This window comes from Papio anubis, chromosome 11, assembly GCF_008728515.1.
Source record: "Papio anubis isolate 15944 chromosome 11, Panubis1.0, whole genome shotgun sequence".
In the NCBI taxonomy this organism is placed as follows: Eukaryota; Metazoa; Chordata; class Mammalia; order Primates; family Cercopithecidae; genus Papio; species Papio anubis.
In genome coordinates this window covers 65,816,763-65,839,371 of record NC_044986.1, presented here as the reverse complement: position 1 = coordinate 65,839,371, position 22,609 = coordinate 65,816,763, and the positions used below count along the sequence as shown (strand labels likewise).

At 48.0% G+C, this 22,609-nt stretch overlaps 1 protein-coding gene across 4 annotated transcripts in view; it reads right to left on the bottom strand.

Annotated features, from left to right (window-relative positions):
- The window catches only part of HK1 (hexokinase 1), a 127,856-nt gene that overhangs the window by 12,999 nt on the left and 92,248 nt on the right, over window positions 1-22,609 (bottom strand). For all 4 annotated transcript variants that reach the window (XM_009214783.4, XM_017962979.3, XM_003903845.3 and 1 more), the window contains 9 exons: window positions 20,911-21,006; window positions 20,206-20,305; window positions 19,919-20,102; window positions 12,171-12,326; window positions 9,434-9,667; window positions 5,832-6,136; window positions 4,142-4,290; window positions 3,704-3,823; window positions 2,168-2,263 (listed from right to left, as the gene is read on the bottom strand). In XM_009214783.4, coding sequence (XP_009213047.1) covers window positions 2,168-2,263; window positions 3,704-3,823; window positions 4,142-4,290; window positions 5,832-6,136; window positions 9,434-9,667; window positions 12,171-12,326; window positions 19,919-20,102; window positions 20,206-20,305; window positions 20,911-21,006 — 1,440 coding nt within the window. The remainder of the gene's footprint in view (window positions 1-2,167; window positions 2,264-3,703; window positions 3,824-4,141; window positions 4,291-5,831; window positions 6,137-9,433; window positions 9,668-12,170; window positions 12,327-19,918; window positions 20,103-20,205; window positions 20,306-20,910; window positions 21,007-22,609) is intronic.

The window sequence follows — 22,609 nt, the reverse complement described above, 5'->3', positions numbered from 1 at the left end:
GGAAGGATACCTGTTTCATATTAAATCAAAAAAACAAGTTGTCATGTTATATAAATGGTATAATTCCTATTTTTTAAGAGTGTGTGTGTGTGTATTGGCATATGTGTGAAAAGATAGAAGAATTAACACTAACAGTTGTGAAACAGGCAAAAATAGATCACCAGGTATCCTTTCTAATTTAAGAGACAGAGTCTTGCTCTGTCACCCAGGCTGGAGTGCACTACCCCAATCATGGCTCACTGCAGACTCAACCTCCTAAGCTCAAGTAATCCTCCCACCTCAGCCTCCCAAGTAGGTGGGACCACAGGTGTGCACCACTATGGACTGGCTAATTTTTTATTTTTTAATTTCTTGTAGAGACTGGGTCTTACTACGTTACCCAGGCTGGTCTCCAACTCTGGGCTCAAGCGTTCCTCCTGCCTTGGCCTCCCAAAGTTCCTCCTGCCTTGGCTACAGGTGTGAGCCACTGCACCCAACCTGCAGCTATATTTTCAATGAAATATTGTAAGTTGTGTAGCATACCCTTCCAGATGCAACTCAGCCCTCTTTCTTTTTTTCCTATTTAACTGCAAAAGGCAGCAGACAAATCAGCCCTCTTTCAGACACTCATGTCAGCTTCCCTGACTGCCTAGTGCCTAGGTATCTGTCTGCTCTTTAGATTGTCATTTGAAGTGTTTTTGTTTTGTTTTTTAAATTTCTTACTTTGCTCAGTGTAATGGGGTTTGAAAAAAGGCAAAAGAAAAAAAATGTGAAACAGTCTCTTACTGACTCCCTAATTAATTAATGAGTTAAATATTGGAAATTTTTCATTTTATATTTTTTCAACGTACTCCAACCAAAGACCACCAGAAACACACCTGTAATCTAACAAAGTCGGGCTTTACTGACTCACTGCAACACTGAAGAACACACCCCATGGGGCATCTCGGAAAGTGGCTTGGTGTGGTGGCCCATGCTTGGAATCCCAACACTTTGAGAGGGTAAGACAGGAGGATCACTTGAGCCCAGGAGTTCAAGACCAGCCTGGGTAACACAGCAAGACTTCACCTCTATTTAAAAACCTCAACACTTTGGGAGGCCAAGGTGAGCAGATCGCTTGAGCCCAGGAGTTGGAGACCAGCCTGGGCAATATGACAAAACACCATCTCTACCAAAAATACAAAAATTAGCCGGGTGTAGATGCCCACCTGTAGTCCCAGCTACTAGGGAGGCTGAAGCGGAAGGATCTCTTGAGCCTGGGAGGCCGAGGTTGCAGTGAGCCAAGATTGCACCACTGCACTCCAGCCTGGGTGACAGAGTAAGACCCTGTCTCAAAAAAGGAAACTTTAAAGTTCTAAAAAAAAAAAAAAATGTAATTTGGATCTGTGTCTGTGTTGTGGTTTGGGGGAAGGTTTAAAGAATTGGGGCTTTGCTCTGGATTGGATATTGTCAGGAACCAGGGGCAATTCTACGGTTACAGACTGGTCTTTTTCTTGTCTAAATCCATCATGGTCCCAGACGGAGTGGCTGTGTCTGATGTTTCCGCTCTGTAATTGTTTGTGGACTCTGTGAAATTGTTTGTGTTCCGCAGGAGAACACCAAGGCACAATTGAGAGTGTCAGGCTGTGCCCACCTGTCAGGGACTGCTTCTCTCTTTTTCAATTTGTATGAGAGTCATGATTTACCTTTCTAAAAATAATAATAATCCTTTAACAACATAAACCTATGAGCCCTTGTTTCACTGCGGGCAGTGGAGTCAGGAAATAGGGAGCTTTTCTTGGCCAGGTCACATGCTTCTGTATTGTTTGAATTCTTTTTTTTTTTTTTTTTGAGATGGAGCCTTGCTCTGTCACCCAGGCTGGAGTGCAGTGGCACGATCTCAGCTCACTGCACCTCCTCCTGGGTTCAAGCGATTCTTCTGCCTCAGCCTCCCGAGTAGCTAGGACTACGGGTGGCACCACCACACCCGGCAAATTTTTGTAATTTTAGTAGAGACGGGGTTTCACCATATTGGCCAGGTTGGTCTCAAACTCCTGACCTCATGATCCACCCGCCTCGGCCTCCCAAAGTGCTGGAATTACAGGTGTGAGCCACCACACCCAGCCTGAATTCTTTACAACAGGCAAACACACGTTTTAGAAACCCCTAAAACAGTAAAGATTTTTAAAAACATTATTTTAATAGTTACCTCTCTCCTTTTTATCGCATCCCTTAGTAAGGTGGCTACATCATGGCCCACGCAGTCTGTTGCCTTAAAACCCTTTGTCCACGTGATCAAGATTCCCTAAAACATAAAAAGCACCAGGAGAGTCCTGTGTAATTAACCCAGAAGGGGAGAATACAAAATTCCAACCCTCCCTCCTGAGTCAACAACTGCTGAGGGCTCACAACATCGGAGACAGAGTTCAAACATCTGAGGACAAACCAATAAAATATGATAGACCCTCCTCACCATCCTCATAGGGGTCTGAAATAATCCCACTTCACAGATGGAGAAAATGAGGTACATTAGGTAAATAGTGATGTCTAAGTTTACCCAGCAGACAGCAAAGACGGCACTCAATAATGGAGAGCCCAGACCACCCGATTCTTAGCCTGGTACTGCCACTGGCATAACCAGCTGTACAGAAGAGTCTACTGACACTATAACTAAAGGATCCTAAGAGTTTAGTAATGCTGTGACTACCTAAAATACATTTTAGGTTTCACTGGATTGAAGTTAAAACACTTCCTGGGGAAAAAAGTACCCTGGGTGTGTGTTGACTGTGATGAATCCAAGGTGAAGGTATAAGTGAAGTGCTTTAAAAACAAACAAACAAACAAACAAAAAACCCTCAAGTTTTCATAGATCTAACTCCTGAGCTCTAAAACAGTTTCAGAAGAAAAAAGTCCCAAGTCAGCGACGTGACTGGATTAACTGGTTTACAGAGGCAGGTGACCATACCTAGCTCTCCTAGGGCTGCTCATTAAGCCTTAAACCCTGGCCTTAGAGCCACCTCCAGAACTCCTGCCTGGTTATGTCTCTACCTGTGACACCCAGAGCTACCTACAGCTCTTCCAACGTGACAGGCTGGGTCTTGCCTCCATGACTCTGCACCATTGGTTCTTTCTGCCCAGAATCCACTCCCCAACCCTGACTGCATGGAGCTGGAGCCGCTGGTGTTAGGGACTCGGCTCCCCCACTAGACTGTGGCCTTCCAGAGGACAGGAGCTGTAACCTTCAGCTCTGAGCCCAGTACTCAGTAGTCAGCAGGTGCTCAAGCTCTGATCCTGGACCCTGATTCATCCCGTGTATTGAACAAACATTTATTATCTCCTCTGATTGGACACTGTGCTAGGGCGTGTGGGGATACAGGTCCTTGCTCACGGAGTATACCACTAGCAGAAACAAAAGACGCTGTCACTAAGAACTAACTGTGTAAGAAGTGCTATAAGCAAGGCAACAATCAAATGAACAGGGGGCACAGAAGAGGACAAGGTTCTATTTTTGCCTGGAGGACCAGAAGGTTTCCCAGAAAAGGTGACTACTTTCAAAGAGAAAAGAAGAGAGAAGAGTCCCAGTATGTCCTGCAGGCTGTGAAATAAAGCCTGGCTCAACCCACTGTGACTGTGACTGTCACCTAGGAATGACACTGAGGCTGGAGAAGGCCTCAAGGGCCAGCCCACCCGGGCCACGGGGGACTCGGTGCTGCCTGATCACTGAGGCCTAAGGACAGAGACTCACCGCATCCAGACTCGTCTGCTGGCAGGGAAATGAGAACGTGAAGCCCAGAGGCATCCTAGGGCCTTTGATCCCCATGTAGTCCAGGAAGTCAGAGATGCAGGAGACAATGTGATCAAACAGCTGCAGGAGAAAAGAAAGGATCTCCTATGCTCTCTGTGGTTTTAATTTTATCAGTGCACATGGACCAAAGTGTGTATACACACACACACACACGTATGCAAACACACCCCCCACACATGCAGAGTGAGCATCCTTTTCCAGAGCCTTGTCAGTCACCAGAGTGTCACAAGCCAGGCATGGCAAAAAGCATCTGGTGCTTCTGGGCCACAAGGACACAAATCCATGTGGGCATCCCATGGAGGATTTTGGTCATCACGTGACTGCCGGTGCCACTGGCCATGTGTGCAGTGCACATGCACTATGGTTTTGTAATCTCACCTCTTCCCCAGTGCCCTGCATGATTTCAATAGGAATGGCGTAGATCTTGTTGTGCATTTCCACCGTTCTCTTTTTCCCACTACGGATTTTCACCAGCAGCACACGGAAATTGGTTCCTCCAAGATCCAGGGCCAAGAAGTCACCATTCTCTGTTGCAGTCAAAAACGTAAAGAATGTCAAAAACAGCTAAGTGCCTCTTGGCAGCCAGTAACCCCAAGACTCCAGACTTTCAAGGGGAGAATCCCATAGCAAACACAGAGGAGAAGCTGCAACTCCTCCCTTTAGGACACAGCACAGACTCAGAGGAAGAGTGGGCACTACATCCCTGACCACCACAGACTTGGAGCCACACTGGGAGGGGAGCATGTGAGTAAACCACCTGTCACAATACACAGACTTCACCAGGGCTGCAACAATGAAAATCTCCTACAAAAATTAATAATTTATGTCAGGGTGTGGGGTATTTGCAAAAACAGCCACATCATTCCCTTCCCTGCATGTGCAAAATCCTTCTTTGCAATGTGACTGCAGTTCTTCCCACTGAAAGATGGAGTCAATTTCTCCTCCCCTGGGATCTAGCCCAGCCCTAGGATTGTTCAGGCCAACAGAGTGTGGCAGAGGCAAAGCTGAGCCTATCCCCAGTCTGGGCTTCCAGGAGGCTTTGAAGTCTTCCCCTCTCCCTTGCAGCCCTTACTGCCACCACTTGAACAGACAGGTGGCCCACTGAAGGATGAGACACAGGGCCAGGGACCCCCGCACCCCAGCCAGCAACCAACCGCTGGACATGTGTGGAAGGGCATCTGAGATCTGTCTCAGCTGACCCAACAGCTGACTGCAGATGCAGGAATGAGGCCGGTAGAGGTCAGCCGCACCTGGCCCTGAAGAGCAGAACTGTCCAACTGACCCACAGATGCATGAACAATAATAAAGGGTGGTTCTTTTAAGCCACTAAGTATAAGGGTGGCTTATAATGTGGTATTAGGTAACTTACACATAGGACTCATTCCTGTCACAAACATTCATTACTCCAAGGACCCACCTGAAAAGCTCTTCAGATTCCCCATAATGATCGGCTTCAGTGAAAACTACCAAGGTTAGCATAAAGGGTTGGATTCCATGCTACCATTTGCCTGAATGCAAAACTCCCCAGGCCCTGAATGTCTCATGCATACTCTATCGAGATTTAAGAACGGTACACTGAGTGTTTATCCTTCTGCTGGCTTACCTTGGCTTTGGGAAAACCTAATCAGTGCTGTGGGATTTGCCCAGCTTTTAAGAACACTTCTTTTTTATTCATTTAATACTTTTTGAGACAGGGTCTTGCTATGTTGCCCAGACTGGTCTTGAACTCCTGGGTTCAAGCAGTCCTCCCACCTCAGCCTCTTGAGTAGCTGGATGACAGGCGTGTGCCACCTTGCCCAGCTCAGAGCACTACTCTGAGCAGGGCTGTAGTTTTAGAGGTAGATAGCACTTGCCTGGGAGGTCTGACCAGGAAAATTTAACTGCCCCAACTCACACATATGACAAATCAGTTAATAAAAATGGAAAACAGGTATGAGGAAGTTTCTAGCTCTGGCAAAATCATGCATCACCAGTGCAAAGGCATCCACTGGTGAATTCAACCTCCCCCACTGTGGCTCAGTCCCTGGCAGGAGCAGGACAGGCATGTCAGCCCCCAGCAGGCCCTCACCGGTCCCGTCAGGGGTACTCCGGACGAAGGAGGGCAGCATCTTAACCACGGCATTGTTGTGCGTCTGCTTCCTCAGCCCCAGCTCCATCTCGGCCCGCATCCTCTTCTTCACCTCCAGCAGCATGTCCTTGGTGAGGTGGAAATGAGCCAGGGTCTCCTCTATTTGCCGGTGCTGCTCGGCCAAGCGGTAGGCCACCGCTGTCACCATGGCAGCCCCCTTGCCGCTGCCACTCTCCGAGAGGAGGAAGCGCACATCGGAGTCCGGCACCAAGCGCCTCAGAGTCTTGTGGAAACGCCGGGAATACCTTGTGGGGGCGGGGGGGACATGCCACAACAGCTGGACTGAGCATCCACTGGGGACCTCTGGCCACCCTTTCTTTCTCCACTCTTTAACTCTTCCCCCCCCCCCCTTTTTTTTTTTGAGACAGGGTCTTGCTCTGTCACCCAGGCTGGAATGCAGTGGCACAATCACAGCTCACTGCTGCCTCAACTTCCCAGGTTCAGGTGATCCTCCCACCTCAGCCTCCCTAGTAGCTGGAGCCACGCCTGGCTAATTTTTTTGTATTTTTAGTAGAAACAGGATTTCGCCATGTTGCCCAGGCTGGTCTCAAACTTCTGGGTTCAAGCTATTCACCTGCCTCAGCTTCCCAAGTGCTGGGATTGCAGGCATGGGCCACTGTGCCCAGCCTAATTCCATTTTCTGCATCTGCTTGTTTCATCACACAAATCATATATATCCACTGTAGAAAAGTTAGCAAATGCAGAGAGGTAAAAAGGAAAAATGAAATCGTTCATAATCACACATAAAAAGAGAAGATTCTCATTATTACATGAGTATCACACACAAAAATTCCAGGTCTAAAAACATTTTGCCCTCCACTGTGAAGAAGATAATACAGCACAGTGGTCAAGAGCACGATGTTCAAAAATCAGATGGGGCCAAGAGCAATGGCTCATGCCTGTAATCCCAGCACTTTGGGAGGCCAAGGCAGGTGGATCACCTGAGGTCAGGAGTTCAAGACCAGCCTGGCCAACATGGTGAAACCCTGTCTCTACTAAAAATACAAAAATTAGCTGGGCATGGTGACAGATGCCTGTAATTCCAGCTACTCAGGAGTCTGAGGCAAGAGAATCGCTTGACCCTGGGAGGCGGAGGTTGCAGTGAGCTGAGAGCACACCACTACACTTCAGCCAGGGCAACAGAGCGAGACTCTGTCTCAAAAAAAAAAAAAAGAAAAAAAGTCAGATGGGAAAACAAGGGCGAACTCCACCCACTCCACCTCAGGTGACCTTGAGCAGCTGACCCTGAAGTAATGAGGGTCTCAGTATCTGGGTGTCAGTGATGTGCAGGGAACTAACTGAGCTCGTTAAAAAGCTCAGATTAGTAACTGCTGCTGAGGAAGGGTTCAATAAATAATCACTCTTTTTTTCACTTGGCTCTTTCCCTCACCACATAAAAGTCTGGAGATTTCTCAGTGTCTAGAAGAGAGCTTTGGGACAGCAGTGAGATAGAACTTCCTCAGTTCTATCTCTGTCTGCGGTCTGCAGTCAATAGAGAAGGCTGGCAAAACAGTTCCCCCAAAATATTAACAGCAGTCAACTCCAAGGGGTGGGATTAAGGATGATTTCTATTTTCTTCATAACTTTTTGAACTAGTTAAAGTTTCTATACTGAGTAAATATTACTTCTGAAATGAGAAACATTTAATCAAAGCTATTTTTTAAACTGTGATGAGAAGAGTTCTGGCTCATAGGGATTACTGCACAAGAGTATGAATGTACTTAATACCACTGAACTGTACCCTTCATGGTTAAGGTGGGCCGGGCACAATGGTTTATGTCTAAGCCAGCACTTTGGGAGGCCGAGGATCACTTGAGGTCAGGAGTTCAAGACCAGCCTGGCCAGCATGACGAAACTTCATCACTACTAAAAAAACACATACAAAAAATTAGCCCGGTGCAGTGGCATGGCTGAGGCAGGAGAACTGCTTGAACCTGGGAGGCTAAGGTTGCAGTGAGCTGAGAGCACACCACTCCACTCCATTCCAGCCGGGGCAATAGGGCAAGACCCTGCCTCCAAAAAGAAAAAAAGTTAAGATGATATATTTCATGTTATGTGTATTTTACTACAATCTAAAAAAATTCTAATGTGATGCTGCAAATCCCTAGGCTTTCTTGTTCAAAAAATTAGCCAAGAAATTACAAAGAAAAAAGAAAGAAAGAAATGGCTAATAAAAGTTTCATTATCAAGAATTTTGCAAATACTTTAAAAATATTTTAAAAATACAATTACATCCTTGGCAAATAACATCCTCTAACTTGGCTCAAACCCTTTCGCCTCAGCAACACAAAACTATTTCTCTCTCTCTTTTTTTTTTTTTTTTTTTTTTCTTTTGAGACAGGATCTCGCTCTGTCCCCCAGGCTGGAGTGCAGAGGCACAATCTCAGGTCACTGCAACCTCCACACCCCCATGCTCAAGCGATCCTACCACTTCAGCTTTCCAAGTAACTGGGATTATAGGCACACCATGACACCCAGCTAATAATTTGTATGATTTTCTTTGTAGAGACAGGGTTTCACCACATTGCCCAAGCTGGTCTCGAACTCCTGGGCTCAAGCAATCCACCTGCCTTAGCCTCCCAAAGTGCTGGGATTACAGGTGTGAGTTGCCATGCCAGGCCAGGACTATTTCAATTTAAGTTGACATTCTTTGAGCCATCACCAGAGCTGGGTGTGAAGGTGCAGTATTGATGTGAGTACTTCACATGCACATTATATTTATATGTACAGTGGGAAACAATTCTGAGGTCCTGTGCAAAAAAATCATGTCACAGGCTATCATTAAAACTTATTAGATAATGACTTAGAATTTACCTTTAGCCTTTTAAAAAAGTACAAGCCACGTTCTCACAGGACAACGTGGCTTCTGAAACTAAGGTGAGACGGTGTGAGGACTGGCTGGGGCTACTGACAGACCAGAAGGCTGCGTGGGGAACAAAGCACCCCCTCGCCAGTGGGGTCACCTTACAGCTCCTACAGCTCCAGCTCTCAGAGGCCAACCACAGACAAGCTGCCCATTTAAAAAAGTAAAGTCTGAGGGTTTGGGGGGTTTTAACAGCAGCTTCTGAAACAAGAATGTGAGTACCACACCTCTGACCCAAGGTCCTCCTGACGAAATGCGGACGAGAGACAGACACATTCCACCCAGCGGGACCAACAGCTACAGAAATCTCCATCTCGACTTTTGACAGGGCAAGGTAACAACGGAGTGCAGAAACAATACCAGCAAGGATAGGCTAAGGGCGATCCTTCCCAAATGGGCAACACTGACCTTACTGCCCAGAAGTAGGCATGTTATTTATTTATTTATTTTTTATTTTTTGTAGAGATGAGGTCTTACTATGTTGCCCAGGCTGTTCTCAAACTCCTTCCTCCTGCCTCGGCCTCTCAAAGTGCTGAGATTACAGGCATGAGCCACAGCCCCTGACCACCATTGTCTTGTCTGCCGAAAAATGTTCACTGGGTTCAAAAGTCTGATTTCTGGAGAAGGTCCCCACCCACAATGGGCACAGAGTGCCAATGAGAGCAAAGGGCAGACTCACTGTGGGTGCGTCTTGTAAAGAGATCCGTCGACACCAACCGTGGTCCGCAGCCTGGGTGTGCCCTTGTTATCACGCAGGCGGTTCAAGATGGCGCCCAGTGTAGCAGCCACCAGGTTGGCTGAGCGAAACGAGACAATGGTGCAAACGTGCTGGACCGAGACACAGTCATCATCGGACGGCTCCACTCCCAGGCGGGTCAGGATTTCTTTGGCATTGTGGAGGCCTTCCTTATTCCTGCGAAGTTAGAGGCCAATACTGATGCACTGAGGACCACACGAGGCAGTGCAAAGCACTGAGGCTCGAAGGTGCTAGAAAGGGAAAGCCTGTGTGTGGTATGGGATGAAGACAGTCAAATGCCTGAGAAAGGCCCAGGAAGGGTTCTCCTCCATAAGAAATGCCAGGTAGTAATCGGAAAAACTGTACCAGCCTGCATTACGCCAAGCCAGAACCATGAAGAGAAGTGGAGAGGCAAAACGATGTGGCCTCTGAACAAGTGGAGAAATGGCTGCCACCACCTAGGGCTCAGGAGGCTCGGGAGAACCTCCCACTCTCCAGGTCTGTGAGTTGCCCTGGATGCTTACACATCCTTCCTTGATGTCTCTCAGCCAAATTGTAATTTTCTGTATATGTGTTTTGTGTATCTTTTGTTGGATTCATTCCGAAGTACTTTATAGTTTTGTTATTACTGTAAACGGTGTCTTTAAAATATATATGTATACATACATGTATATACACACACACACACAAACACATATACACTCTATCTTGGCAGCTTTCCTGTAAATCTAAAATTATTCTTTAAAAAGTATTTTAAAATATGTACATATTTTTATTATTGCTGATAGAAATATAACTGATTTCTGTATCTTATCTCCAGACATCTTTTTAACCTCTTCCATCATTCTACTCATTTGTCTCTAGGTATTTTGGGGGTATTCCATATAGACTTTTACCATTTGCAAATAATGGCAGTTTTACTTCTTTTTTGATTCTCACACCTTTATCTCTCACCTTTTCTTTAAAAAAAAAAAAAAGAAAAACCCCACTGGCTAAGACTCCAGTACAATGCCAAAATAGAAACTGGCGATACTGTCTTGCTCCTGATTTTAGAGAATGCCTCTAACATCTGCTCTTGCAGGATGTTTTATATAGTTTTTGTTTGTTTGTTTGAGATAGCCTTTATTATAATATACATGCTTCCTTGAGCTAGCTGGGTCAATATCAGAAACAGGCCAAGAGGAAGGAATGCATTTCCTGACTTGGCCAGTGACTTTCAAGACAATCCACGAGTCTTCTGCTCCCCTTTCTTCCCAGCCACTGACCAGGAGACTCATGAAAAGAGACGGCTAGAAACTCAGGAGCAAGGCTCCCTGATTATCGGGGCTTTGCACCTACTGTTCCTGAAGGACAGTAATCATCAAACAAACTCCAGCACATGGGTATGGCAGAAGAGTTGGTCCAGATAAACCCCTTTCCTATTCCAGCAGCTGCCTTCTCTAACCTCGAAGAGAGCTAATGCAAATCTTCTCCCAGGAGCCAGAGCTATGAAGCACTGGCTCCATCCAAATTTCTAGGACCACACAGGGAGCAATGGGAATGACCACTTTGTGCAGAGATAAAATAGCATTCCTTGCACCAAAGATGGCAGCAAAGCTAGCCTTATCTTTATCCAGGTGTAGCCTCACATGGCTACAAGGAGTCTCCTTAACCAGGAGTACAGCCTTCTGCACACGGAGGCCAGCAACAAGACAAGAGTGCTTTAGACTTGGAGGCACCAGACTACATCAGACTGCCACCGGGATCGGGGTCACCTGCTTCCCTCTCTGCGTGAAGGCCTGTGAGCTACAGTTAACACAAAGAATCCCGGGTTTCTTGTGTGATGTCAAGGGGCTGCAGTTAGTTGCTGGCTGGCTCTGTCTTTCCTTCTAACTGTCCTGTCTCATCTGTTAACCAGTGTTTCTCAACTTGCATGCCAGGGCACATTTCTGGCTTTTAACAGGTTTCCCCTGAAAGAATTTGTGAGTGGCAGGGAAGGGGTGGTTTCAAGCACAAAAGAAGTCTGGGAAATGACAAGTCAGTCAAAGCACACTGGGTTTTCTTTGATACTATAAATCTGTACTCTTTTTATACTTTATACTTCTCATTCTGTTTTACTGTAAGTCTGTATTTATTTTACCATAACATTGTAAAATGGAAGATAAATGTGCCGTATTCCCATCCCAATCCTATTGGTCAAGGAAGTCTTTTTTCAGGAAGCACCTAATTAACACCTTGAGGTTACTAAGGTGCCCTTAGTGCCCTCAACACAGTCTGGAGAAGGTCTGGAGAAGGTCCAATTCCAAAAGCTGCAATTGCAAAAACCCAGGCTCCAGGCTTCACCAGCTCCTTGCTCCTTGCTTGAATCGTCTGCTTCCCGGACGCTAGTCTTATCCTGAGTGTGCGTGGAGGGTGGGGGTGACGGGCTGATGGGGGTAGGAGAGGAAGCTGCTCTTGTAGCTAGACAGGAAAATCACCTGTGCACTTGAGGCTAACTATGTCATTCTTTAATGAACCGTGACAAGTGCCTGCAGGGAGTCTGGCCCAGGACGGGTCAGATAAGATTAAGGGGACACGGACCCAGAAAGCCATGACACTCTTGAAGGAAAAGCCACCAAACTTGGACTCCAGAAGTAACAGGGGACCAACTGCTCTTCTCTGCCCCAACACCCCAAGAAAGCCTTGAGGGGACGGTACCTACTTTTCAATGGCTGACACATCACTGGTGTTAAACTTCCCTCTGGTGAGCAGCTCCGGGGTGATCCGCCCTTCAAACAAGAGGCCCTCCTTGGCCATCTTGACCAGGATCAGTCGAACCAGCTCTCCCAAGTACATGCCACTGACCATCTTCTCAAACCTGTGGGAGAAAGGCAAACCGGCACTTGTCAGCCTTCCTCTGCACCCCACACACGAGGGCTGGGACAGACACAAAAGGAATGGGAAGCCCCGACTCACCCCTCACCAGCCCCCAGCCTCGCGGCAGGCAAGACCATGCTCTTGCGTGACTGAACAGCAGAGGGAGAGGGATCGGAAGCCAAGACGACTCTAGAGAAGGCAGGAGTATCCAGACCCCATGCCTTTGACTAGGAGAACACCATAGGCAGGAGCGGGCAGGGAAGGCTGCCTGAAGGCACGGGGAGCGTTCGGATTTAGATTGCAGATGTCAAGAAGGCCCCAGATAGAAATGTGCAAAATATGATAGTCTCCTCCTAAACTGTACGCTATACTTTTTATTTTTTATCTTTATGTATGTATGTATGTGTGTATTTACTTATTTATTTTTTGAGACAGGGTCTCACTCTGTGCCCAGGCTAGAGTGCAGGTGGCACAATCTTGACTTTGCAGCCTCAACCTGCTAGGCTCAAGCCATCCTCCCACCTCAGCCTCCTGAGTAGCTAGACCATCACGCCCAGATAATTTTTAAAATTTTTTGCAGAGGGGGAGTCTCCTTATGCTGCCTAGGCTGGTTTCGAACTCACGGGCTCAAGTGACCCTCCCAGACGCAAGCTACAGCACCCGGCTTGTATGCTATACTTTTCAAAGACCTTTCGCCTCTACTCCTATGGGAGACCCCAAGCCCTGTGGATAGGAGGTGATGAGGAAGTATTGTCCCCATTTCCCAGCTCAGAAAGGGCAAACAGCTTCTCTGAGGGAAAGGCAGCCACTCCCCTTGGGGCCGCTGTCAGGACATTTGTTAGGCACCTCCCTGGCATGATTTTCTCCTTCTCCGGCCAAAAGGATCAAGAATTTGCTTTGAGGAACTCACTCCTCCCCCACTGATGTTACCCTAAACTCCAGGGCTGGTCTCTGAGTACTGACAGCCAATCGGCTCACCCCACTGCTCCAGCCCCGTTCAAGCACCAGCCAATCACAGAATGAGCCCAATGCTGCAGGGGAGAGGCGGCCAGGTGTACAGACAGAAGCCAACACGCATTGCTGAAGGCCCAGCCAAGAGCTGGCAAGAACTAGGGCTCGATGCCATACGTGAGCCAGATTTAGCCCCCGCATCCTGGCTGGCCAGAGGCCAGAAGGAACCCCTGAGCAGGGCAGATTGAAGAGGTGGGCGCACATCAGAGCAGCCCGCCGCTCCTCTGCGGGAGCCCAGCTGGCACACCACAGCTGGCTGTGACACAGCAAAACAATCTGTTCCAACCAGAGCCACCTGAGCACCCGGCCCTCAACCATCAGCACAGGACACAGAGCCTCCTTAAAAACACAGTCCTCATTGTTCCTGCTCCTGACAGAACCAGACAGGACCACCTGGCTGCGGCCAGGCAGAGGATCCCTGGCAGGAGAGTGCCCTTCTGAGTCTGGTGCCGCCCCAGGCTCCTGTGGGAACAGCCTCTGTGTAGCCCTGAACAGGGGTGGAACAGCGCTGGTGGAGCCCTGGCAGAGCCACTACTGAGCTACTCACCTTGGCCTCCCCACCTGTGCAATGGAGATACTGACTGCCTTCCTGTAAGGTTATATGGAGGATACGGAGGATATGGGTTAATATAGGTCACTATCTGACAATATCTGGCTAAATAATGAGTGCCTGTGGCCCTTCCTATGTGTCTGACACTTTTCCCAGCACTTTACCTGTATTAACTTATTTCATCTTCGTTACAACCCTAGGAGGGAGACATACGAATTATCCCCATTTCACAGATGAGGAAACAGAGGCACAGAAAGGTTATATAACTTACCCATGGACAGGGCTAACAAGTGGCAAATCCACATTTTGAATCCAGTTAGATCTAACACCAGAGGTTGTACTCCTAACCACTGTGCATTTCTGCCTGTCTCATGGACAGTGTCATTCAATGTTAGCTGTCACTATCATGCTAGCAGCCACCTAGGACCACCCCTACCCCAGCCTGTCTGCCTGTTCTCCTCCCTAGGCAGCCTTCCCTGTTTGGCAGTGTGACGAGAGAAAGGGCATTCCCCTTAGGATGGGCTAACATCAGCCTCCGGGCACCCTCTACCTGCTGCTTTTCACTCTGCCTTCTAAAGATGCCCAGAACTATCTGCTCCCTTTTTTACACGGCCTATTACATACATGGATAGTGATACCCCCTTTTCCAGAGGGAGGCCCATGGCCACGGTCTGTCCTTTCCCAGTCCCTAAAGGCCCTGTTAGAGCAGCAGAACAAGCAAATAGCACCTCTCACGAGCTTCTCTCTGTTCAAACCAAGGCTCATGGAGACCGGCTCCTGTTCCAACAGCCTGCTTCCCATCTGCTCAAGTGAAATTAATGAAATCCAGCAAGTCATGATCTGCCTCTCAGGGCATGCCACCTGTGATAACTGAACAGGTAATGCCCAGATATCTCGGCAGTCAGACACCTACGACCACAGATAGGCAGTGAGAGGCAGCACGGCAGGGTTCCAACCACTCTGCCTGCCGGCGGGCCCAGGCAGGGCTGAGGTGGGGGAGGGAAGCATCATCAACCACGAGGAGTCACGGGCAAGGACCTGCGCACCAATGAGGAGCCCTCAGCACCCTGGGTCTGCTTCAACTAGAAGCCCAAGGAAAGAAAAGAGACAGAGGCCCATGGCCAAGCAAACCAGGATGGGAGCTGCCGAGAGATTCCATGGAGCAGCAGAACCACAAAAAGAAAAGGCATCTGGGTGCTGACTTGAAGGCGCGCAGTTACTCAACCACCATCCAGGCCAAAGAGCTCTCCCGACCACCAACCACCAGCATTTGCTGTTGCAGTCACTGCTGTTGCTGTGTTGCTGTGTGGGGTGGGTGCTCTGCAGTTTGAAGGATGTGATAAGGAATCACAGGGAAAAAGGATTCAAGATCCCAGAGACTCCAGACACAGCACAGAGCAAGAGAAGAAGAGCAAGAAGTCCAAGCAGGCCAGGTGCAGTAGCTCACACCTATAATGCCAGCACTTTGGGAGGCTGAGGCAGGAGGATTGCCTGAGCCCAGAAGTTCGAGACCAGCTGGGCAACATAGGGAGATTCAGTCTCTACAAAAAATTTTAAAATTAAGCCGGGTGCAGTGGCTCAGGCCTGTAATCCCAGCACTTTGGGAAGCCGAGACGGGCACATCACGAGGTCAGGAGATCGAGACCATCCTGGCTAACACGGTGAAACCCTGTCTCTACTAAAAAATATAAAAAACTAGCCGGGCAAAGTGGCGGGTGCCTGTAGTTCCAGCTACTCGGGAGGCTGAGGCAGGAGAATGGTGTAAACCTGGGAGATGGAACTTGCAGTGAGCTGAGATCGGGCCACTGCACTCCAGCCTGGGCGACAGAGAGAGACTCCATCTCAAAAAAAGAAAAAAAAAATGTTAAATTAGCCAGGCATGGTACTGCTGCCTGTGGTCCCAGCTAGTCAGGAGGCTGAGGCAGGAGGATCACCTAAGCCTGGGAGTTCAAGGCTACAATAAGCCAAGATCATACCACCGCACTCCAGCCTGGGCAACAGAGCGATACCCTCAGGAAAAAAAAAAAAAAAAGCTCAAGGAAACAAAAGGGGAAGGAGAATTAAAAGTGAAATAAAAGGTGGGGCTAACTCCATAGTATAAGATAAGCATGTGGCAAGAATATCAAAGGCCTGGAATATAAGGGCGAGACGAAGGAAGCCAAAAGACTGATCCCTTTTAGAAACAGACCTTCTGACTCTGGGGCAAGGTGGGGCCTGAATACTCAAAGCAGGTTCCTCTGCTGCCTCCCAAATGCAATAACCACCAATGAAGGCAGGAGCCACAGAGCTATGATGACAATGTCCTCCCTGTCCACTGTATACAGTAGGTACTCAGTTAAATGCTAACTTCAATCAAAGCAAATGGAATGAGCAGCTATTGGTAGCCTAGAGCCCACTTGGGCACTGAGAGCCTTTACACAAATCTAACACACTGAGGTTTTAAAACCTGGTTAATGGCCGGGCGCGGTGGCTCACGTCTGTAATCCCAGAACTTTGGGAGGCCGAGGTGGGTGGATCACCTGAGGTCAGGAGTTCGAGACCAGTTTGGTTAACATGGTGAAACCCCATCTCTATAAAAATACAAAATTAGCTGGATGTGGTGGCGCATGCCTGTAATCCCAGCTACTCGGTAGGCTGAGGCAGGAGAATCACTTAGAACCCGAGAGGCAAAGGTTGCAGTGAGCTGAGATTGCATCATTGCACTCCAGTCTGGGTGACAAAGCAAGAATCTGTCTCAAAAAAAAAAAAAGAAACCCTGGTTAAAAACTGGAATTGCCCAGGGAGCTTTTACATTACTGAGGACTGGGCAACCCAGGCGGACTGAGTCACTGGTGAGAGGATGCCTGGACATCAGTATTTTTTTTAAAGGCCCCTATGTACCTCTAATGTGTACTCAGAGATGAAAAATCACTTCCCTAAATCCTCCCTGATGGTTTTTCTCCATAAATGATAAAAAATGCCTCTTTATAACAAACCTCTTATTACCAATGAGAAGAGATGCTGGAAGCTCACTCTGAAAACCTCAAACTGTCAAACAGGGCAAAAATCCCCAAACCTACACCAGACCACACCTCAACAATGAGTCTTGGGCCACCTCTGTCCTATTCTAGGGTCGTAATTTTCCCATCAGTCAAATGGAGGAAACATCTTTCCCTGCCACAAAGAGGATAAAATGACTTTCAAGAACTAGGCATTCTATGTAAAAAAGACATAGGGAAGATCCAGAGATTCAGATAGAAGCCTGGGGGCACAGCAAAAATTTGCTCAGGCAAAAAACTCTAACTTACAGCCTATTTCCAGGAATATGTGACGCAACTTTGGAATTTGTCATTTCCTTGGAATTGTTCTCAATGAGACCTGACCTACAGTACGCAGTAAACTGGTGATATGGTTTGGCAGTGTCCCCACCCAAATCTCACCTTGAATTCCCACGCTGTAGTGGGAGGGACCAGGTGGGAGATAACTGAACATGGAAGCAAGTCTTTCCCATGCTGTTCTAGTGATAGTGAAAAAGTCTCACGAGATCGGATGGTTTTAAAAGAGGAGTTCCCCTGCACAAGTTCTCTATGCCTGCTGTCCTCCATGTAAGACATGACTGGCTCCACAACTGTGAGGCTTCCCCAGCTACGTGGAACTGTAAGTTCATTGAACCTCTTTCTTTTGTAAATTACCCAGTCACAGGTATGTCTTTATCAGCAGTGTGAAAACGGACTAATACAACTGAGAAACATATTCTAGAAAAGAGACTTTGACCCAAACTTTCACTTTCTCATCTGTACCCCCATTTAGCCACCCACTCATCTCTCATCCATCATCAACCACCCATCCATCCATCCATCCATCCCAAAAATATTTACTGCAAGCCAACCGTAAACACAGTTTATAGTTTAGCCTTGGAATACAGTTCATCTCTTTGAAAAATTCAGAAATGCATCAATGAACAGCAGAGAGATCCAAGTTTACACCCAAGCCATGCAGGGTTCCCAAACTCAGGCCAAGAATAAGGGCCTGGGCATTACCTGTTCAGTTACCACAAGTGGCATGCCCCACCTGCACTTCTAAGAAAAGAGACTTCTCATTAAGTGACTGATAGTAACTACAAGTACATAACCTCTTATCTGAAACCCTTTGGGGTCACATGCGCTTGGGAATGTGGAGATTTGAGAACTTTAGAGATGCAATAGGGTATACGTGCCATGTGTCACAGAATACCCCCAGAGGTGCCTGAGGCAGCACTGCCATCAAGCATATTCAGGGCTTTTCAGTGAAACATACAAATAGGCACAGTAATAACTTGATGGCAGTGGGGTCAGGTCAATGGACTGGGCAGGGTGGGGGTGGGTGTGCGTGGTAAAAAAAACCTTTGTCAGAGCTTTGGAACTGGGGTCCCTTGTCACCAAGCTGGTGCCACAGTCTCAGCCTGCAACGGAGATGCTCAACTCTGGGTGTAAGAACTTGGGAATTCCCTCACTGAGAAACCTAGTTTATTCGCTGCTGCCACCTCCAGTGGCGGGGAGCTTGCCATTGATGAAAATCCATTAATTCAGGTGGAAAGGCCAACTGTCCAGCTTGCAGTATTGAGATCTTTTGGGTGATGCGTTTCAACATGGGTAGTAAACTCCTGTTTCCCTCTAGCATCAGGATAAGGGCTATTAGGTCTACAGAGTCAGTGAACATCTCCCTGTAGGCTGACAGCATCCAACTCTGGGATAAAGCTGCTAGGAAGCTGGGTAGATCAGAGAGAGCTAGTCGCATGGCAGCATCACAGACAAATGTGAGCAGGCACTTCAGGAAATATGTGGCTCAGAGAAAGCAAAACCCGCTCTAACCTGAATAATATCACTCTTACCTCTGTAGCCAGGAGCTTTCCACAGCCAAAAACAACCTGCCTGTAAGTCTGATATTCTTTATCAACTCTGATGTGTCTACTCATGCTTGACATTGAAGAAGGTTGCTTCTCCGTTCTCCCTAATGTCTGTATGACTTATACTCTTCTACTTATACTCTTCTTACCCCGACTCCTCTGCGCAACAGATATTTGCATGTCTGGCCTACCTCCCCATCTAGATTGTAAATCTTGGGAGGGAAGGTGCTGTTTTGGATTCTCAGAGCCTAGCACAGAGCTCAGCACATAGTAAGTGCTCAATAAATATGTGATGAATGAACAGACACTCATCTCCCTTAGATGCCCCACACACCATGTGGCCTCTCTTACCATAAACAGCACACTCGTGACTACAGCACAGAGAAATTTTTTAAGCCTCACATTTACACTAATGTTTCTGTGCTTTGTTGAGGGAGCATTTTTGAACCATTCATAATTATTTAATTTTTGTGCAACAGGGGATAATTTGAGGACTTTTTTTTTTCAGGGGCTACTGAGCTCCTGGGCTCCCATTCACCTCTTGATCTCCTCCCCTGACCACCAGCATCTGCTCAACTCTGGCCCCATTCCCCATTGGATGGGTTCATTTCTGTGCTTTTCATTGTCATGATGTTTTACAAGGACACAATCACAGTGTAATTAAACAAAGAGAAGATTATTTTAAAAGTGCTTTTCAGTTACAGACTCTACAGCTGTGCATCTCACCAAACAAGGAGCAACAAATAATGCAAATTTTGATGGGCTTTAGGCTGGGCATGGAGGCTCACGCCTGTAATCTCAGCACTTTGGGAGGCTGAGGCAGGCGGATCACTTGATGTCAGGAGTTTGAGGCCAGCCTGGCCAACATGGTGAAACTCGTCTCTAGTAAAAATACAAAAAATTAGCTAGACGTGGTGGTGTATGCCTATAATCCCAGCTACTTAGAGGCTAAAGCAGGAGAATCGCTTGAACCCGGGAGGTGGAGGTTGCAGTGAGCTGAGATTGCAAGGCAGAGCAAGACTCCGCCTCAAAAAAAAAAAAAAAAATGTAACAGGCTTTTCTGTTTGTGATCACTTGGCTTTATGCCCTTTTCATCTCCCATCCCAAATCTTTCATTAAATGTCCCCTAAGTCACATATGTGGTTAGAAGCAAAAGTTAAGGACTCACAGCTGTTTTCCAGGGTTGAGGGATCCCCGGTCAATCTCCCGGTCAAACTCTGTCCGGATGTCTTCTAATGATCCATCATCTCCAAAGGCTCCCCATTCTGTGTTGATACACATCCTCCCCTCATCTCCTTCCACCAGATCAATGTGCCTCAGTTCCTCCATGTAGCAAGCATTGGTGCCAGTACCTGGGCAGGACAAGATCAGAAGCTATGACCACACGACGAGGAGGGTGCAGAGCCACCTGGAAAGATGGGCTGAAAAAATGGATGGGCAAAGGGGATACGTTACCGATGATCAGGCCGACTTCACACTGCTGGTCGTCATAGCCACAGGTCATCATGGTGCCCACTGTGTCATTCACCACAGCTACGATGTTAGCATCATAGTCCTGGGGACAGATAATGGGGTGTCACTGTCCACTCATACATGGAAGCAGAGATCACACACCTTAACAGTGCTTGGCAGGAGTGCTCCCGTTTTCAGAACCCCTGCTTTTGTGAGTGGTGCTGGTTTCATTACAGCTGCTACTCAAATTAACTAGATCACAGCATGGTGATTAAATTATGAAAACCTCATAGTTCCCTTAATTACCTAGCTTAAGAGTCTTCGGGTAGTGAGGATTTTACTCTTGGAGCTACATTCCTCTGCAAACCTCTGCAGGAGGTCCACGTCCCGGATAAGGCGGGCTCCTCTGCCCTTGTTCTGAGTACAGCAGGCTGCATCTGTGACACCCACTCCCTGAATAGCCCAGCACTCCTGTCAGGAGGCAACCCCCTGTTCCAGGCCTGGGTCCTTCAGGCAGCACCTCCAAGAGCTGGGCTTTGCACCATCCCCATCCCCGCCATTCCACACTGGGGATCCTCAACTCTCCCCTGCCTGGGTCTTCAGGCTTTGACACTACTGCCCCCCAGAAAGGGCACTGGTCTGCTTTAGAATGCAGCCCTACTCCCCACACCCCTGCATGGCTGAGGCAGAGGGCCCAGGAGAAATTACCCCTCGCTTTTTGATAGCTTTGTTAAGCAGCTTGACCACATCTGCTCCTTCCACTCCACTTGCTTTAAATCGCTTTGTCCAGGTGATCAGGATGGCCTGCAAAGAAGAACGGATGGGGCTGGATGAGGGCTGGAAGACCTCCAGCACCTCAAGGCCCTGGGCATTGCTCCAGGTCAGGGATGAAGCAGAGGCCCATAGGGGCCAAGTGGCTCCTCCCAGATCACACTGGGCTGGGGGAGGGGCCCAGAGGAGCCCAGACTCCTTTCTATCTCTGGATCATCCACACAATGGGCTTCTCTGGGGGCGAAGATAGGGTGGGGAGAAATCTGCTCACAATATCCAGCTCACTCCAGAAGATGTGGGGACAGTAATGCCACATGGCTTGCCAATCTAACTGGATGCCAACTGCGCAGCCAGATCTATTTTAAAAAGGAGCAAGATAAATCCCTGGCCCCCTTCCCCACTTCCCAACCAGACCCTGGCTTCCACAGCCCTGGGAAAAGAAAGCCAGAGCCAAACTGGAAAGAGAAACAAAATGCTAAGATGAGTCTTGGCTGCTGAGCTTTTAAGAACCAGGTCCCATACACTTAGGGAATGATGTGGACTATACATGATTTGTGCCTCTTCACCAGCTTTGGGACTTAACCTCCATTTGTAAGTGGTGACTCCCCTATTTACACAGTATGATCCTATTTCACTTTGCCTATTAGTGGAGAAACATCAAGGATAGACATCCAATGATAAACATTCCATAATTTTATCTTACTTTGATGGTTTTACATATTGCTTTTGTTTTCTAAAAACTAAAAAGATATGAGAACAGAAAAATAATTGTTATACTTGCTGTTTTACTCTGAATGGGACAAGTGACTATAAATGCAGCAGGCTTGGAAGATTCGCGGTCCAGGCCCTGCAGGCCTGCAGAGGCAGCTCAGGGATAGGATTCTGGGCACATGGGCCCTGCCCCAGCTCATGGTGGGAGCCACACAGACTGGAGCATGCACCGGGGAGGGCAGCCCTTGATGAGAACTAGCGGCTCTTTGCTCAGTAGCAACTAAGTCAGGAACTGCAAAAGCCCTGGACACTGTCTGCCTCCTCTCAACCAGCCCTCTTCCTCTAAAGCCTCAGAGAACCAGGTGTTATGGGACAAAAGTGGGGCGGCCAATCTGGAGACCTGGTCCTATTTCATACTCTCTGCCCATTTCCTGCTGGGCAGTTCCCTTCACTCTTCTGAGGTTCACTCTGCTCCTCTAGAATCAGGGAGCTGATCTAGAAGTGGACGATCTTGAAGGTCTCAGCCAGCCCTAAGGGGTAATATGCACAGGCCTCTGGATGGGAAATTTAGGGACTGTGCTCCACTGGCACCACCGCAAGTACCCTGGCCCAGCCTAAGAAGCATTTTCCGGAGGGGGTGAAGGCTGGCAGGTGGGATGCCCCCAACCTTTGGCTCCTTCTCTGTTCACAACGCCCCCTCCCGGGCATGTCTGCTCCACCCTGCAGGCTCTCGTGCCCATGAGGTCATTCCCTCCCACCTCCTGCAACACTTCTGTCCCTGGAAGGCTGTGCCTTCATGGGGAACAGGCTGCATCTGCTGTTATAAGACCTACTGTACGGTAACATTTAACCTCAGCACTGCAGGAATACAAAATAAACACACTCTGGCCATTCTCTCCCAGGGCCTAGCTCATGCCCAGCACAG